Source organism: Muscardinus avellanarius (genome assembly GCF_963383645.1).
Source record: "Muscardinus avellanarius genome assembly, chromosome: 13".
Classification (NCBI taxonomy): domain Eukaryota; kingdom Metazoa; phylum Chordata; class Mammalia; order Rodentia; family Gliridae; genus Muscardinus; species Muscardinus avellanarius.
This window is the reverse complement of record NC_137799.1, coordinates 89,823,187-89,841,895: the sequence shown is the minus strand read 5'-3', so window position 1 is coordinate 89,841,895 and position 18,709 is coordinate 89,823,187. Positions and strand designations below refer to the sequence as shown.

Below are 18,709 nucleotides of genomic sequence, written 5' to 3'. Positions count from 1 at the left end.
CTTAGCTTCCAAGTCCCGCGCACGGGGCAGCAAGAGCAAACACTCCAGCCTTCCAGGTAGGCAAGAGCGACGCGGCGGCCATTCCCCGGCAGGCCGCGGCGGGCGAGGCCGGGGCGCGGGAAGCCGGGCGCGCGCGGGGCGCCGCGGGTGAGCTGAGGGTGGCGAGACACCTGGCCGGCCGGCGCGCAGGCGCAGGCGCGTCCGCGGCGCCCGGTGGCAGGCCCTTTCTAGTAGCTTCGCTGGCCGTGACGTCATCGCCGTGCGCCGCGCGGTCGGTGCCGCTCCGCAGCCGCGTTTTGCCTTGAAGGGAGCGGGAAACAAAATAAACCAGGGGGCCGCCCGGGCCCGCCGTCCTCCCCCGCGGCCGGCCGGGCGGGCTCCGGGTCGGCGGGCGCGGGCGCGGGCGCGGCGCGGCGCGGGCGGGCGGCATGACTCGGCGCGCCGGCCGCGCTTCCCGGCGTGCCCCGCGCGGCGCCGGCGGAGGCGCGGGGGAGGGGCGGGACGAGGAAGCGGCGGCGGCTGCGGATGTCGCTGCGAGCGAGCGGCGTCTGAGCACACGGCGCCGCCGAGCCCCGCGCCCGCGGCCCGCGCCGTTGCCCCTCGGGCGCTGCCCTCTCCGCGGAGGCCCGGCCGGCCGCCGTCCCCGGCTCCGCGCTCTCCCGCTCCCCGCTCGCCTGAGTCACCGCCGCCATGGCCGAGGCTGGTGAAAGCGGCGGCCCCCCGGGCGCCCAGGACGGCGCGGCCGACGGCGCCGGCGCCCCCGCGGCGGCCGCGGAGCCCAAGATCATGAAAGTCACCGTGAAGACGCCCAAGGAGAAGGAGGAGTTCGCCGTGCCCGAGGACAGCTCGGTCCAGCAGGTGAGGCCCCGGCGGCGGCGCGGCCCGGTGGGGGGCGGCCCGGCCCGACGCCGGCGCCCGCGGCCGGGGCTTCGCTCTGCGGCGCCGGGAGGAGGTGGCCGGGCCGCGCGGCCTGCTCTGGGCCCCGGCCGCCCGCGCCCCCGGCCCCGCCGCCGCCGCCGCACAAAGGACCCGCCGCCGCCGGCAGCTCAGGCCGCGGTTGGTTTCATGAAATAATAGGAAAAAAAAGGGGGGGGGGCTCATTGTTTTACCTGCCAGCGGGTTAGGTAGGTTTGGGGTGAGGTGCACGTGTACATTTAGTTTTGCTTTTTGAATGCTGGAATCTTTCCCGTCTTCCAACCCTTTATGGGAAGAAGAATAAGAATAAGAATAAGAAGAAGAAGAAGAAGAAGAAGAGAAAAAAAAACTCTGACGTTTTCCAGCCACATCTTGAATGCTAGTACGAGGCTTGAGAAAAGTGAATGACTTTCATTCATGATGACTTGCTGTTTCTTAGTGTATTTATCCTGACTTAGGTGCCAGTCGTTGGCTGGCTTTTTGTTTCATTTTTCGAGGGACGGTAGCGACGTTTCTTGGAGATTAGGGGTTGCGACCAAATAAAAGAACAAAATTGGAGTTAATGGAACATCTTAACATAATTTTCTGTTTAAAGTCTGCTCAGGAATACGGATTTTGAGGTTAATTAAGAATCTTGGCGGAATCTTAACAATTGTTTGAGATTATCGAGTACATCCTGGAGCATTTTCAGTAATTATTGGTTGTCTAAAAATCTCCAACAGTCTGTGCAGTTTATATGAGAAAGGATTTAACAGTTATTGAAATGTACCTTTAAGTTTTTGCAGGGTTTATCTAATTCCAAAGGTGGTGTGTTTTGTGAAGCAGGAGGGTGTGTAACATCAATTGAGAAACTTATCGTCAGCTGATTCATCATTCTTTGTTTTCTAATGCTTTTATAAAAGTTTTCCTTAACATCTTTTTTTGCATTGAACCCAGGAGCAGTCTACCTCCAAGATACACCCCTAACCCTATTTTTTTTATTTTTTATTTTGACTTCACTGAGTTGCAAACGGTCTCATTAAGTAGTTGAGGCTGTCTCTGGACCGATCCTCCTCCGATCCTCTAGTTTCAGCCTCCTAAATGCTGGGATTACAAGCACCATGCCTGGCTTTTCTTTTCTCCTCCTCCTCCTAGTCCTCCTCCTCCTCCTCCTCTTCTTCTTTTTCTTCTCTCTCTCTCTCCCTCGGGTGGTGGTGGTACTGGGGATGGAACCCAGGTCCCTCTACCACCCTGGGCTACACTTCTAGACCTATTTTATATTTTATTTGGAAACATGGTCTCACTAAGTAGCTGAGGCTGGCTTCGATCCTGTGATATCCTCCTGTCTCAGCCTCCCAAATACTGAGATTACAAGCCAGGGCTACCACGCCTGGCTTTCATTAACATTTTTATAGTTTCCAACGTACAGAAAAGTTGAAAGGATTGTACAGGGAACACCTCGGATGTGCATCACCTGCAATTAACATTCTCCTGTTTATTGTTTAATCCAGTGTAAGTTCTAATGTTTTAAATGCATTTCAAAGTAAGTAGCAAATACCAGTACATCTCAGCATGAAAAAGGCACTTCAGCAATGTGTCTGTCATTAACTTGACTCAAAGCTTTTTTGTAAAGTTGACGGTAATGAAATACACATGGTTGCCATTTTGTGAGTTTTCACACTTATTTACACCTGGATCACCCAAGCTCTTAACTAAAAGACTTAGAAATATAATTGACCAGAAAGTTTGCCTCTTGTCTCTTTCCAGCCAGTTGAGTCACTCTTTTTTTTTTTTTTTTTTTGGTGGTGGTGGTGGTATAGGGGATTGAATCCAGGGTGGTCTACACTCTCAGCCCTATTTTATTTTATTTTTTTTTTTACTTATTTTGAAAAGGGCCTCACTAAGTGCTGAGGCTGGTCTCGAACTTGTGCTCCTCCTTTCTCATCTCCCAAATACTAGTATTACAGTTGTAGGACATCATGCCTGGCTTAGCATGGTATTTTTGAGATTCATTCTTGTTCTGTACACTAGTACTTCCTTCATACTGCTGTATAGTTTTTTACTGTAAGAATGTACTATATTTTATTCACTGTTAAGGCTTACCTGTTTGCTTTTTCCAGTTACTAACGAATGCTTTTATAGAAGTCTTTTTGGGGACATATATCGCTATGATTAAATATATAGAAGTGGAATCACTATGTAGTAGGACAGCGTTGTGTTTAGTTTTATAAGAAATGATACTTTTGAAAGAAATTATAGTTCTGAAGTGCTTGTACTAATTTACAGTGCCACCAGTGGTTTATAGGTATTACTATTGCCCCACATCCCTGCTAGCATTTTATATTACTAGTCTTTGATTTTAGCTATTTCAATGGGATTTATAGCCATATTGTTTTGAAGCTCTTGGGTCTTTCTAGCATTCCTAGATTAGGCTTCCATTATTGGGGCACTTTTAGCATTTTACTGCTAGAGATTAGAAATAGTCAATATTTTATAAATAGAAAGATTGATTTAGGTGAGTACGAGTTTAGTTTTTTTTCTTGTGGTAAATTTGAAATGTCTAAATTCTGTGAACTTCATAGCTGTAACCAAAGTGAATTTTTTTTGTGTGTGTGGTACTGTGGAACCCAGGGACATTCAACCTCTGAGCTATCAGCCCTATTTTCCATTCTTTATTTTCAAACAGAGTCTCACTGAGTTGCAAAGGGCCTCACTAAGTAACTGAGGCTGGCCTCGAACCTTAATCCTCCAGTCAGTGCTGGGATTATAAGCGTGTGCCACCATGCCTGACCCAAAGTGAATTCCCCCCCCCCCCCTGGGTCTGGGGATGGAACCCAGGGGCATTCAGCCTCCAAGCTATGCCCCTTGACCTTTTGTTTTTTTCTTTTTTTTTTTCTTTTTTTAAAATTATTTAGCTTTGAAACCAGGTCTCACTGAGTTGCAGAGGGCATAAGTAGCTGAGGCTGTCTGCGAACCGGGATCCTCAGGTCTCAGCCGCCCGAATGCTGGGATTACAAGTGTGTGCCACCACACCGCGCCCGGCTCCAAAGTGATTTATTATTTATTTATTTATTTATTTATTTATTTATTTATTTATTTTTGGTGGTACTGGGGTTCCTGGAAGCCCTCTTCTATCTCCAGGCTACACTCCCAGACCTATTTTTTTTTTTTGTTTAATGTTTTCAAACAGGGTCTCTTATGCCAGCACAGTTGGCTTCGAACCTGCGCAATCCTCCTGTCTCTGCCTCCCAAGCGCAGGGATTACAAGCGTGCACCACCATGCCCGGCTCCAAAGTGAATTTTTAATAGATAAAATTAAAGCTGTTTTGATGTAACTTTTTCTGAGTGTGTGTGTGTGTGTGTGTGTGTGTGTGTGTGTGTTGCTGTTGCTATGGTTTTGAACTCAGGGAAGAGTCTACCTCCAATCTATATCTCCAGACAAATTATATTTTATTCTTTTTGAAAATAGTCTTGTTAAATTGCAGAAGCTGACCTCCAACCAGCATCCTCCTGTCTCAGCTTCCAAATAATGTGATTACAAGTATGCGCCTCCCTCCCTCCTGTTACTTCTGATGGCAGTTAATTTTTAAAGTTTTAAAAAATTATTTTTGGTTGAAGTGGAAAACAGGATAAAAATTAAAGCTCAACACTACACCAAGAACCTGAAGGCAAATTAAACTGTGTGCTTCCTTAAGGGAAGCACAGGTAAAGACGTAAGAATAAGAAAGTTTTCAGATGATACATTTGTAAGATTTTTCTTGGAACATAAAAAGATCTGCCATCTTTATAATTTAAGTCTTAAATTACCTACTTGTTACAGATTACAATTTAACCTACTTGTTACAGGTTACAGTTTGTCAGTGAGGGAGCTGGGAGTGTAACCTAGTGGTAGATGCCTAACTAAGGTGTATGAAGCCTTGGGTTCAATCTCCAATACTGCTTCCCCCCAGTATATATTAAAAAAAAAAAAAGCCATTTAAAAAATACCTTTTTTAGGCGGGGCGTGATGGCCCATGCTTGTAATCACAGCATTTGAGAGGCTGAGACCAGAGGATCTGGGTTTGTGGACAGCCTCAGCTACTTAGCTAGGCCCTTTGCAAATTAGTGAGATCTTATTTCGAAACATAAAAGAGAGACTAAAAAAAATAGGATTGGGGGTGTTGCTCGGAGGTACCGTGCCCCTAAGTGCCATCCCCAGTACAGGAAAATAAATTTTATTTTGTATTGGGGAGCACACCCAGGGGTATTCTACCTCCTATCTGTATCCCCAGATCTATGCCATTTTTTAATTTTGAAACAGGGTCTCACAAAATTGCTGAGGTTGGCCTTGAACTTGCAATCTTCCTGTCTCAGTTTCCCAGGTACTGGGATTACAAATATGTGCCACCTTGCTTGGTTTACACAGGTTTGAGGTGTTTTTTTTTTTTTTTTTTTTTTTTTTTTTTTTGCGGGTTTATCGCTGAGTGACACCCCCGGTCCTGTATTTTATTCTTTATTTGGAAACAGGGTCTCACTTAGTTGCAAAGGACCTCACCAAGCAGCAGCTGAGGCTGTCCATGAACCTCAGTTCTCTTGTCTCAGTTTCTTAAATGCTGGGATTACAAGCATGCTCCGCCACACCCAGCTTATTTATTTTTCTTTATTTTGAAACAGGGTCTCACTGAATTGCTAAGGGCCTCACTAAGTAGCTGAGGCTGTCTGAGAACCATGATCCTCCTGTTTTAGCCTCCTGAACACTGGGATTACAAGCATGTACCACCACGCCCGGCCCCTATTTTTATTCTTTATTTTGAAACAGGGTCTCACTGCATTGCAGAGGGGCCTAAATACCTGAGGCTTGTTGGGAATCTGTGATCCTCCTGGCTCAGCCTCCCAAATACTGGGATTATAAGCTAGGGCCATACCCAGCTTGCTGATAGAATTCCATTGTGTGGATATCCCATAATTTTGTAATCCATTCATCTGTTTATGGACACCTATGTTGGTTCCACATTTGGTTGTTGTGAATTGTGCTGCTGGAAATTTGGAAAAAATGTTAATATACTTACAACAATTTTGAATCAGTGTTGAGCATTTCTTTGGTTAGGGAAATTGCAGTGTTTTGGGGTCAGCACCACATATAACATTTATACCTTGTAGAGCCGGTTTAGAATGGCATTGTCTTTTTTTTTTTTTTTGCGGAACTGGTGATGGAACCCAGGGGCATTCTACCACCGAGGTACATTCCCAGCCCTATTTTTTATTCTTTATTTTGAAATAGGGTCTCACTGAGTTGTAAAACTCTCAGCCGGGTGTGGTGGCGCACGCTTGTAATCCCCGCGCTTGGGAGGCTGAGACAGGAGGATCGCACAGGTTCGAAGCCAGCCTCTGCTACTTAGTGAGGCTCTCAGCAACTTAGTGAGACCCTGCTTCCTGCAGCCTTTTTGAAGTTTTTTGTTAAACTGTGTCCTGCTCTTGTTATTTTGGGCCTTGCTAAATTGCTGAGGCAGTCCTTGACCCAGAATACTGGAATTACAGGTATGTGCCACAACACTCGGCCTTAGGGAATTTCTGAGTGTGTGTGTGTGTGTGTGTGTGTGTGTGTGTGTGTGTGTGTGTGTGTAGGTGCAGGTGCTACTGGGGGGTTGAACGCAGGAACATTCTACCTCTGAACTACATCCCTAGCCTATTTTATTTATTTAGATAGAATACTAAGATCATAGCCTGTGCCACCACACCTGAATTTATTTTTACTTTTGATTCAGTCTTTCTAAGTTGCCCAGGCTGGATTTGTATTTTGCAATCCTCCTGCTTTGTTGTTCTGAGTAGCTGGGATTACAGATGTGCCGCTAAGCTCTTTGGATAGACTTAAACTATTTTCACAATATTTCTAAGATGTTATTTGTGTTTTTCAGTCTAATGGGCAATGTTTTTTGCCAGAGGCTTTAAGATAATGAGATACTGCAAAAGATAGAAAAACCCAGCTGTGATATATTGAGACTTTGTGATTTTGTCCTAGAGCCTATCACATAGTATAGGCTTAGTAAATACTTGTTCATGAATGAATGTAGGATGTTAGGCACAGTAACACATATAATAATTACCAATTGTTGAACTTTATTGAGTGCACTGTGTACATAATCTCTTGGTTTCAGACCTCTGGAAGCTACATCCTGAACTGTTCTTCCTTAGCTCACCATCCTCCGAGAGAGAGAGAGAGAGAGAGAGAGAGAGAGAGAGAGAGTGTGTGTGTGTGTGTGTGTGTGTGTGTGTGTGTGTAACTGGAAATTGAACCCAGAGCCTGTCATCCTCCCGTCTCAGTCTCCCAAGTACTGGGATTGCAGATGTGTGGTAGCACACAGTGTTTTGTTTCACTAATTTAAAGTCAGATCAAGTCGAGTGTGGTGGTGCACGCTTGTAATCCCCACACTTGGGAGACTGAGACAGGAGGATCACACAGGTTCGAAGCCAGCCTCAGCTACTTAGTGAGACTCTCAGAAACTTAGTGACCCTGTTTCCAAATAAAATATAAAAATAGGTCTGGGAGTGTAGCCCGGAGGTAGAAAGCCTCTGGGTTCCACCCCCAGTACCACCAAAAAAATAATAATAAAAAAAAAAAGAGATCAACACTCTTCCCTGATTTTCTTTTGTGCTAGGGATTAAGCCCAGGGCTTGGTGTATGCTAAGCATATTTGCTACCAATGAGTAATGTCCCCAAGCCCCAACCCAGTTTTGAAAGTGCCTATAATTTGGAGTTTATTCTCACATAATTAGGTTTACAGTATTTACCAAAATGTGAGTATTGTGTAGGTTATGCACAACTAATGTTTTAAAATATTTTTTGATACTAGGGATTGAACTCAGAGGCATTCTGCCTCCGATCTACACCCACAGCCCTCTTTTTATTTTTATTTTGAAACTGGATCTTGCTAGGTTGATGAGACCCACTGCTTGCTGAGGCTGTTCTAGAAATTGTAATCCTCTTTTCTCAGCCTCCCAAGTACTGTGTTTACAAGTGTGTGCCACCACACTTGGCACATACATCTTTTAATTTTGCCCTCAGCTCTGCAGAAAAAAATAATTGTCTTCATTTCACTGATAATGAGGCACAGAGACAGATAACATCCCCTTTGTTACACAACTAGAAGGTAGCAAAAACAAGATTTGAATTTAAGTCTGCATGTCCCAGAAACATTTTTTTCCTGCTATGTTAACATTTTGAGTCTTTTGTCCTCATCCCCCCAACCCCGTCTTATTTTCTTCTCCAAAGCAATTAAGGACTGGGGAATAAGCAGAGTAGACTCTTAATAGCTGAGACTGGTATAAAAATTGATAAACCAAATCTTACGCATTTTTATTTCAGGACAGCATTTCACAAGCATTGTAGTTTTTACAGTTTCCTTGATTATTTTCCTCTTTCCCAGATTAAAAATAGTAAATTTGCCAGATGTGGTGGTGTACGCTTGTAATCCCAGCATTCGAGAGGCTGAGACCAGAGGATCATTGTTCGTGGACAGCCTCAGTTACTTAGGTTCTTTGCAACTTAGGGAGACCCTATTTTGAAATAAAGAATAAAAAATAGGGCTGGGGATGTAGCTTGAAGGTCAGATGCCCCTGGGTTTCATCCCCAGACACACACACACACACACACACACACACACACACACACACACACAGCTGGGCGTGGTGGCGCACGCTTGTAATCCCAATGCTTGGGAGGCTGAGACAGGAGGATCACACCGGTTTGAAGCCAGCCTCAGCTACTTAGTGAGGCTCTCAGCAACTTAGTGAGATCCTGTTTCCAAATAAAGTAGGTCTGGGAGTATAGCCAAAAAAGCCCCTGGGTTTCATCCTCAGTACCACCCCCCCCCCCAAACACACACACACACACACACACACACACACACACACACACACACACAGAGCTGGGAGTGTAGCTCAGAGATAGAATGCCTCTGGGTTCAATCCCCAGTATTACAAAAAATAATAATAAATTTGGGGATGATTATGCTGTTAATATAAAAACTGACAGTCTGATAAAATAGCAGATGCAGGACTACAGTTATTGTATTGCAGAACAGCAGTTGATACTTCACCAATAACTCAGCATGTATCAAAATGTTACATTATATTCAGTGGAATGGAAAACAGTTTTGGTGCTCACATAGGGGTACATTTCAGTTAGCTGGAGAATGCACAGATTTTGGGTGATGGTTAGAAAATGAGGTACTACTTGGCTGGGCATGGTGGCACATGCTTGTAATCCCAGCATTCGGGAGGCTGAGACAGCCTCAGCTACTTAGGCCCTCCGCAACTCAGTGAGACCCGGTTTCAAAATAAAGAATAAAAAATAGGGCAGGGGGTGTAGCTCGGAGGTCGAATGCCCCTGGGTTCTATCCCCAGACCTGCTTAAAAAAAAAAAAAGAAAAAAAAGAAAATGAGGTACTACTGATTGTTGTTTTTTGCCTTTGCTGATTTGTTTTACAGATCATTAATTAAATAGTTGCTTAGAGTGCATTAGAATTTTTTATTCTTGTGGCTGGTTTGAGAAAGTCTAGTAATTGCTAGTTTTCAACTCTTCTGGCCTGTTATTATTGTAAGTTATCAGCGCAACCCCAAAGTAGGAAATATACATTTATAGGAAATAGGGATATTTACAGGCCCATTCAGTTATCTATCTATCTATCTATCTATCTATCTTTTTTTTGCGGGTCTGGGGGCGGAAACCAGGGGCATTCGACCTCTGGGCTATACCTCCTGCCCTAATTTTTTATTCTTTATTTTTTTGAAACAGGGTCTCACTAAGTTGCGGAGGGCCTCACTAAGTAGCTGAGGCTGTTCACGAACCGCGATCCTTGTCTCAGCCTCCTGAACTCTGGGATTACAGGCGTACGCCACCACGCCCGGCCAGTTTTCTATCTTTTTATTTTGAGTTAATGGTGGCCACATAGGCTTAAAGACAAAAAAGTATGTTTCAGTAGTCTAAAGGAAATTTGAAAAATCCCTTATGGCTTTGGTTACTCCCAAGAAAGATGAAAATATTTTGTTAGGAATGGTTGTAATAAGTTTATTCCTGCAGTAGGATAGTGTCAGTGGACCACCTTTGTCTAAAGCAATTTTGAGATACTCTAAGGTTGCCTATTTTTTCATGTCATATTAAATTTTTTTTGAGGTACTGGGGGTGGAACCCAGTGGCATTCTACCTCTCAGCTACACCCCCAGACCTATTTTTTTTTCTTTTTTGCGGGTCTGGGAATAGAACCCAGAGACATTTGACCTCTGAGCTACACCCCCTGCCCAGTTTTTTATTCTTTATTTTGAAACAGGGTCTCACTGAGTTGCGAAGGGCCTAAGTAGCTGAGGCTGTTTGCAAACCACAATCCTCTGGTCTCAGCCTCTTAAATGCTGGGATTACAAGCGTGTGCCACCATGCCCAGCTCCCAGCCCTACTTTATTTATTTATTTATTTATTTATTTATTTATTTATTTATTTATTTATTTTTGGTGGTACTCGGATTCCTGGAAACCCTTCTACCTCCGGGCTACACTTCCAGACCTAGTTTTATATTTTTTTTATTTGGAAACAGGGTCTTTTATTAAGCCAGCAAGGCTGGCTTCGATCCTGCACGATCCTCTTGTCTCCGCCTCCCAAGCAGGGGGATGAAAAGCATGCTCCACCACGCCCGGCTTTTATTATTCTTTATTTTGAAACAGGGCCTCACTGAGTTGCAAAGGGCCTCATTAATACTAATTAGTTTCTAATTTTTCCATATTGATACTAGTTAGTGTCTGAGTTTTTGATGGTATCTAATAAAAGTGAGAGACAAAACATACATGGAAGTTAGGTTCAAATGCTAGAGATAAAATTTCTAGAAATTCTAAAGTCAGCATAACCAAAGCTATTTTACTTTTCCCTTTTTAGGGAGCAAAGTAGAAATTTGAAGAGCTTCAAAGTATGTGTAGAATGGTCCTTCTACAAGCACCACTTAGATAAAAGCAACATTCTTCACTCAATCATATTTGGATTAAATTTTTCTAGAATGTAGTTTGTTTGAAAAGGTATTATCATCTGGCATGGTATAATTATTAAGATATATTAGCCTTTATTTCAAATGGAATGACGGGCGGCTGAATTTATAAAATTGTTAGTTTTTGGTTTTGCTTGTTTCAAGTTTTGAATAATTATTTTTTCAGTATCACGTTAGTCTTCTATTTGGGAGTGGTTCTAATAGCTAAATTAGTTGATACTCATTATAAGAATTGAGTTATAAAAGGTTGTTAGATTATGTAGCATAGATGGGTCCTATCACCATTGTTTAATTTTTTCTGACTTTCATTATGAATTGCTTTTAACTCATACATCAAGGCTAAGACGCTTCTTAGAACCGAAAGGCCCATGAAATTGGAAGATCCTAGTACCATTGACATTGTCAGCAGCTTTGTAATTTGTGAGAGGATGATTTCTGGTCTGGTCTGGTAGGATTTTGATTTCTTTAGGTTTTGTTGTAAGGACTGAATAAAAGAATGAGTGGTGTCAGAAAACAACATGGCTTTGTGATAAAAATAATGATTAAAATAAGTGATATTTGAACCGTGTGCTATAGGGTCTTAACTCCTCTTCCTCTACAGAACTCTGAAAAGGCCTTTAGTCTGTCCAGAAGACCTCGAACATATTTCAGATACTGACCTTGACAATTCATGGTTAGGACTTCAGCCTTTAAATATGACAAATAGTTGAGCTGAACTACACGCTGCTGATCTATAATCTTTTGAGGTTGCTGGTTTTTTGAGTATCAAGTCTGACATTCTCTACCAGATATGATACTTGTGGATGATTCATCATCCCTTGGGTTATTTCTTATAATCCTTTTTTTCTTTTTGGCACTGGGAATAAAACCCAGAGATAGTCTACCTCCAAGTTACGCTTTCAGCCGATTTTATTTATTTGGATATAGGCTCTCACCAGGTTGCGGAGGGCCTCCCTAAGTTGCCCAGGTTGGCTTCCACCCTGAGATCCTTCCGTCTCAGCCTCCCAAGTACTAGGATTACATGCATGTGCCACCTCTTGGCTCATCTGTATTGTATATCCAGTCTGGTCTGCTGCCTAAACTGATACCTCCTTATTCCAGTTCCTTTTCAGTAACTTGCTTAAGACAAAGGCATATTTTAGTTTTCTGGCTAGTGAATCACTTGAAATTGCTCAGCAAATTTGGCTACCTGTGTTTTGAATTCCTGCTGTTTCTTATATTTAAATCCTTTACAAAGTCAACTTTTTTTTTTTTTTTTTGGGCAGGTCTGGGAATGGAACCCAGAGACATTTGACCTCCTCCGAGCTACACCCCTTCCCTATTTTTTATTCTTTATTTTGAAACAGGGCCTCACTGAGTTGCAGAGGGCCTCACTAAGTAGCTGAGGCTGTCTGCGAACCGCGATCCTCCGGTCTCATCCTCCCAAATGCTGGGATTACAAGTGTGTGCCACCACATCCGGTGCTACAATCAACTTTTAAAACATTTTTTATGACAATATAGCACGGAGGAATGCATACATTATATTTTAAAATTTATTTTTGTGGTACTGGGGATTGAACCCCACGGGCACTTTACTTCAGACCTACATCCCAGTCCAATTTTATTCTGAAAAATGGTTTTGATAAAGTTGTTGAGGGCCTCACTAAATTGCTGAGGCTGGTCTTGGACCTATAATCATCCTCCTGTCTCAGCCTCCCAAGTACCAGGATCACAAGCATGCCCCACCGTGCCCCGCAAATGCATACTTTATAAGTGTATGGCTCTATTTATTACCACAGAAGGCAAGCATGGAGAACATTACCAGCTACGAAGACATCACCTTGCGATTCCTTGTAAACCTCTCAAAGCTCACCACCCTTTACACTTCGGACACCTTGAGTTTTGCCCCTCCTCCCTTTTTTAACTAGTAAATGAGATCACGAGTTGATTTGCATATAATTAGCTTCTTTTACTCTACATGAAGCACCTGTAGCTGTAGTCATTGTTGTATGTCATGTTCTATTAAATGAACTCGACACTTGAAAGGCATTTGAGTTCTTTTGGCTAAGACAGTAATACTGGTTTGAACTTCTTGAGTGTGGTTTTTGGTGTACCCATAGACATGTAATTTGCTAGACACAACAAATGGGATTGTTGGGTCAGAGGGCAAGCGTATCTTCAGTAGACTGAAACTTTTTAAAATTGTACAAATTTATTCAGCGTGCACATTATGCAGGGCCCAGTTGCTTAACGTACTCTGTAGCACTCGATAATATTAAACTGAACTATTTTTTAGTGAATGTGTTACTAGTTTTAACATTTTTCTGTATTAGCCTTTTTTTTGGTGGTACTGGGGTGGAACCTAGGGGCTTTCTACCTCCGGGCTATACTCCTAGACCTATTTTATATTTTATTTGGAAACAGGGTCTCACTAACTTGCTCAGAGCCTAAGTAGCTGAGGCTGGCTTCGAACCTACGCGCTCCTCCTGTCTCAGCCTCCCAAGTGCAGGGATTACAAGCGTGCGCCACGACGCCCGGCTAATTAGTCATTTTTTGTTGAAGTTTCTGTTTCAGCCTCTTGACCACTTTTCAGTTGGGTTGTTTGTCTTGCTGACTTATAGGCATTCTTTCTGGAATCTAGATGTTAGTGTTCTCTTGGTTATTTGTGTTGCAGATATTTTTTATCCATGGCTTATCTTTTTGTACACTTCATGATAATTCAATTTATTGTGCTTTATAGAAATATATATTTTTTCAATACTGAGGATGGAACCCAGGGGCATTGTACCTCCAAGCTATGCCCCCAGCCCTATTTTTTAGTCTGTCTATTTGTTTATTTTTGGTACTGGGGATGGAACCCAGGGACATTCTACCTCTGAGTGACACCCCCATTCCTAACTTTTTATTCTTTATTTTTGAGGGTCTCACTGAGTTGCAAAGGGGCCTCACAAACTGTGATCCTCTGGCCTCAGCTTCCCGAATGCTGGGATTACAAGCATGTACCACCATGCCCAGCTTCATCTTTCCATTTATTGTGACCAAAAAAATTCCCCATGTATATTCCCAAAAATATCTCCTTGATGGTAATGCCATCATCTATTGAGACCTACTGCTATAAAGCAGCAGTATAGAGTGGTTTGAAGATTTTTTGTTTTTAAATTTGGACTATGATTTCCTAAGGCAGTCTACTAATGTAGATTCTTTTAATGGTTTTCTGATTTCAACAGTTGATTGAAAGCTAAGTATTCTTGTGATTTTAATAAACAAGTGGGAAATGTTGATAATAGTATAAAAAACTTTGTTATCAGGCTCTTTTCTTTCCCTGTTTTTGCATGTCATTCTGGTCTCTAGCAATCCTTTCTTCAGATTTTCCTAGCTACATCCTGATCTTTCTTTAGTTTTCATTTCTGGAAAGCTTTCTATAATTGTCCTCTATGGTTTACCTGACTGACTCTTAATGGACTGCTCACCTTTAGGGGGAGATTTTTGCTTTTTATCTTTACCTCTTCATAATAACACTTGTTAATAAATTTTGAATGGAGAAATGGGAAGGATAGCAGTAAAATAGGCTAAGAAAGTGAGGTTGACTGTATATGCATGCAACTATGATTAAAGGAGCAGGACTGGAGATGGAAATCTGAGGAATAGGGTATCTTAAAATTTTTGGCTTGAGCAAAATTCAGTCCCATTGACATTAAAGATATTTTGAAGCAGTGAATTGCTAGGCTTTAGCAGGATTGAATATAGAACATAATAAGACCTTTGCATTAGAAACAAAGTGGTAGTTTGTACTCAGAACAAGATACAGACACAGAAGCTGGATGTGGTGGCAGGGCAAACACAATCACTGTATTTGGGAGGTTGAGACAGGAGGATCACAGGTTCACATCCAAACTCAACTACTTAGTGAGATCTTCTGCAACTCAGATCTTGTTTCAGAATAAGAGGTAAAATAGGACTGGGGAAGATGCCCCTGAGTTAAACTCCCAGTACAAAAAAAAAAGACAAAAATGGTGCAAATTTGTTGTATTAGTTGTACCTATACTAAGGACCTTTTCAAGGTACTTCTGAGACTAAACTGGCTGGTGCTATGTGAACATCTGTAATACATATTTCTTTTTTTTTTATCCTATTTAGTTCAAGGAGGAAATTTCTAAACGTTTCAAATCACATACTGACCAACTTGTGTTGATATTTGCTGGGAAAATTTTAAAAGATCAAGATACTTTGAGTCAGCATGGAATTCATGATGGACTTACTGTTCACCTTGTCATCAAAACACAAAACAGGTATGGTTTTAGAAGACATGCACCTTTAAATGGTAATACTTATTTGTATTTCTCTTTTTAAAATAACCAGCCTTGATATTTAAATGGCTAAGTCAGGCATGATGGCACACGCTTCTAATCCCAGTATTGGGAGGCTAAGACAGGAAGACCACAGATTGTAGGGTTGAGGCCAACCTCACCTACTTAGTGAGACCCTGCTTCAAAATAAAGATTAAAAAAAGTTTTTTTTTTTTTCTTTTTTTTTTTTTTTTCCCCCTTGTGGTACTGGGGATGGAACCCAGGGGCATTCTATCTCCGAGCTACATTCCTAGCCTTATTTTTTATTCTTTATTTTGAAAAAAGGTATCAGTAAGTATTGGAGGGCCTAAGTAGCTGAGGCTGGCTATGAACCTGTGACCCTCATGTCTCCCAAGTACTTGGATTACAAGCATATGTCACTGTACCTGGTTAGATGACAATATTTTTAACAGTGATGTATATATTGTCAGTGATTTGCAGTGTTTTGCAATGTTTAGTAATCATATTTTACATATCTTGAATTGTTTGAATTGGGAAAAGCAAATTAATACATTTTTAGCTACTCTGTTTTAGGGAAGTTTTTAGACAAAAATATTGGGTGACTCATTGCTTTAGCTCTGAACTACTAGTCAGTAATCATATTTCATTAAATCTAAGGCTCCATCAATTTTCAAGAGAAGCTTTATTTTGTATCACTGAGAAAGATTGCTCCTAATTGAACTAATGTTTTTTCATGTAAAATTTTATTTTAGCTTTAGTAGAGTGCCTTTAGATTTATTCCGGTATGGAATTTTATCATCACTCTTGTGCATACATGCAAAGAAAATATAAATGAAATATATTGGTTAAAGTCTTCCTAAAACTACTTCACATTAGGTCTGATTCTTTTGGATTCTCTTTGGAGCTACTTATCTGTCTATATGCTGCTATACAGAATCAGATTTTGTTCTCTCAAGATTGTTAATGGTACACCATTTCTTTTTTTTTTTTTTCTTTTCTTTCTTTCTTTTTTTTTTTTTTTTTTTTTTTTGCGGGTCTGGGGATGGAACCCAGGGACATTCTACCTCTGAGCTACATCCCAGTCCTATTTTTTATTTTTATTTTTTTTATTTTGGAACAGGGTCTCACTGAGTTGCAGTGGGCCTCACTAAGTAGCTGTGGCAGCCCGTGAACCGTGATCCTCCAGTGTCAGCCTCCCGAATGCTGGGATTATAAGCGTGTGCCACCACGCCCAGCTTTCTGGCACACCATTTCTTTAAAGAGCTACATACAGCTGAGCTTGGTGGAGCATATCTATAATCCTAGTACTTAGGCTGAGATAGGAGGATTTCAGGTTTATGGTCAGCCTGAGCAACGTAGTGAAGCGCTTAACAACAAGACCCTGTTTCCAAATAAAAAATAAAATAGGGTTGGGTGTGTATCTCAAAGGTACAATGGCCCTGGGTGCACTTCCCAGCACCCCCACCCCCACCCCCAGAAAACAAAAAAGAGAAAAGAGCACCTTACAAAGTTGACGTCAGGATTTTCTCCCAAACCATTGACACCTGTTCTGTAAGATTTTTGGGCTGAAGTTCCTCCAATAGCAAATATTCCCTCTATTGATAAATTTATTCCTCTTTTTGCTTTTCTGCTTTTCTCTATGATGACAACTTCCTTCAGTGCCAAATAATGGTGTGGTTTTAACAACATGCAGGGGTCTAAGTAAAACAAGCCCATAACCCCCTGTAGAACTTGAATGGGATACATAAAAAGGTATTTATGAAGTCAGCCTTTGTGAATTTGACCAATCATTGTCTTCTGTGAGATAACCTAGCTCCCTTTCTTAAATAATCAGTTTGATTGTAAGTACTGAAATACTTATGTTTTTATGTATTTACTCAAAGAAGTAGCAATTGCAGTATAAGATTTTATTACCTTTTGTGTTTCTGTTTTTTGTTTCTAATTTTTAGTTTTCTTCGGGTATTGAGCGTATGATAATTTGAGTTGTCTGGGAACTTACCCTTCATTTCTGAGGATCTGGATTTTTTATTTTCTTTTAAAAATAATTAGCTGTATTCTTAGCATTGTGATTTCTTTGTTTTCCCTAGGCCTCAAGATCACTCAGCTCAGCAAACAAGTGCCACTGGAAGCAGTGTTACCACCTCATCAGCTCCCAGTAGTAGCTCCACATCTGGCTCTGCCAGTAGCAATCCGTTTGGTTTAGGCAAGTATCTTTAGTCACTTTTTAGGAATTAAAAACAACTCCTTTTCTCCCAAAGCAGTTTTAAAGTGACAGAGTTAAACATTAAGTACATTTAACAATCATTTTAAAAGCCTTCTAAAATTTACTTCTGTAATTGTAGGTATTAAGGAGTTAGTTGGGAGTCAGATGTGCTAACACCTGTAATCCCAGTACTTGGGAAGTTGAGACAGGAGGATTGAAGGTGTGAGCACAGCTTCAGCAAGTAGTGCTCAGCAGCCTAGTGAGATCCTGTTTTAGAAAAACAGAAAATAAAAAGGGCTGCTTGTGGGTATCGCTCAGTGGTTCAGTCTAACCCAGGGGCATTCTGCCTCTGAGTCCTACCCTCAGCCTTATTTAAAAAATATAGGTTCTCACTAAGTTGCCAAGGCAGGCCTTGAACCCACGGTCCCACAGATGTGTGCCATCATGCCTGGCTGTCATTGTTTTTCATATGTACAATGTTTTATATACTAAGAATTATATCTTTGTTCTTTCCATAAGTGTTTTAGTAAATTCACTTATAGTATTCCATGTTGGAAAGATTTTATTTTATTTATTTATTTATTCTTTTGGTGGTACTGGGGGTCGAACCCAGAGGCTTTCTACCTCCAGGCTATACTCCCAGACCTATTTTATATTTTTATTTGGAAACAGGGTCTCACTAAGTTGCTGAGAGCCTCACTAAGTAGCCGAGGCTGGCTTCGAACCTGTGCGATCCTCCTGTCTCAGCCTCCTAAGCACGGGGATTATAAGCGTGCGCCACCACACCTGGCCATTGGAAACATTTTAAAGTATGGCATGGATTGGCATATTCACATTTGCGCTTTTTTTTTTTTTTTTTTTTTTTTGGGCGGGTCTGGGGATGGAATCCAGGGTCATTGTACCTCTGACCTACATCCCCTACCCTATTTTTTATTCTTTATTTTGAAACCAGGTCTCACTAAGTTGCGGAGGGCCTCATTAAGTAGCTGAGGCTGGCCGCAAACCCGCAAACCTTGATCCCCTGGTTTCAGCCTCCCAAGAAACTGGGGTTACAAGCGTGCACCACCATACCCGGCTTGCTTTTTTTAAAAATATAAATGCTGCTCTTATTTTTAAAAATAGATCTCATGTCTCTTTGTTGAGACGTGAGTTTTAGATGGCAAAATTATTAACATGAGTAATCTAGACAGATCAAGGATGAACTTAAATAGTGTTCAGATGTATAAAAGTATGTTGAGTAAATTTCTTCTTCCCTCACTATATAGGCAAAGATATTGAAGACTAGAGAAGCTTTTATTTGTCTGAGGCCACAAAGCT

The 18,709-nt window shown here is 41.8% G+C and overlaps 1 protein-coding gene across 2 annotated transcripts in view; it reads left to right on the top strand.

Moving 5' to 3' along the window:
- Nucleotides 1-690: 690 nt before the first annotated feature.
- The window catches only part of UBQLN1 (ubiquilin 1), a gene marked incomplete at both ends in the record, with an annotated part of 41,972 nt that continues 23,953 nt past the window's right edge, over nt 691-18,709 (top strand). For both annotated transcript variants that reach the window (XM_080708545.1, XM_080708544.1), the window contains 3 exons: nt 691-858; nt 15,020-15,171; nt 17,277-17,392. In XM_080708545.1, the coding sequence (XP_080564671.1) occupies nt 691-858; nt 15,020-15,171; nt 17,277-17,392 (436 nt within the window). The remainder of the gene's footprint in view (nt 859-15,019; nt 15,172-17,276; nt 17,393-18,709) is intronic.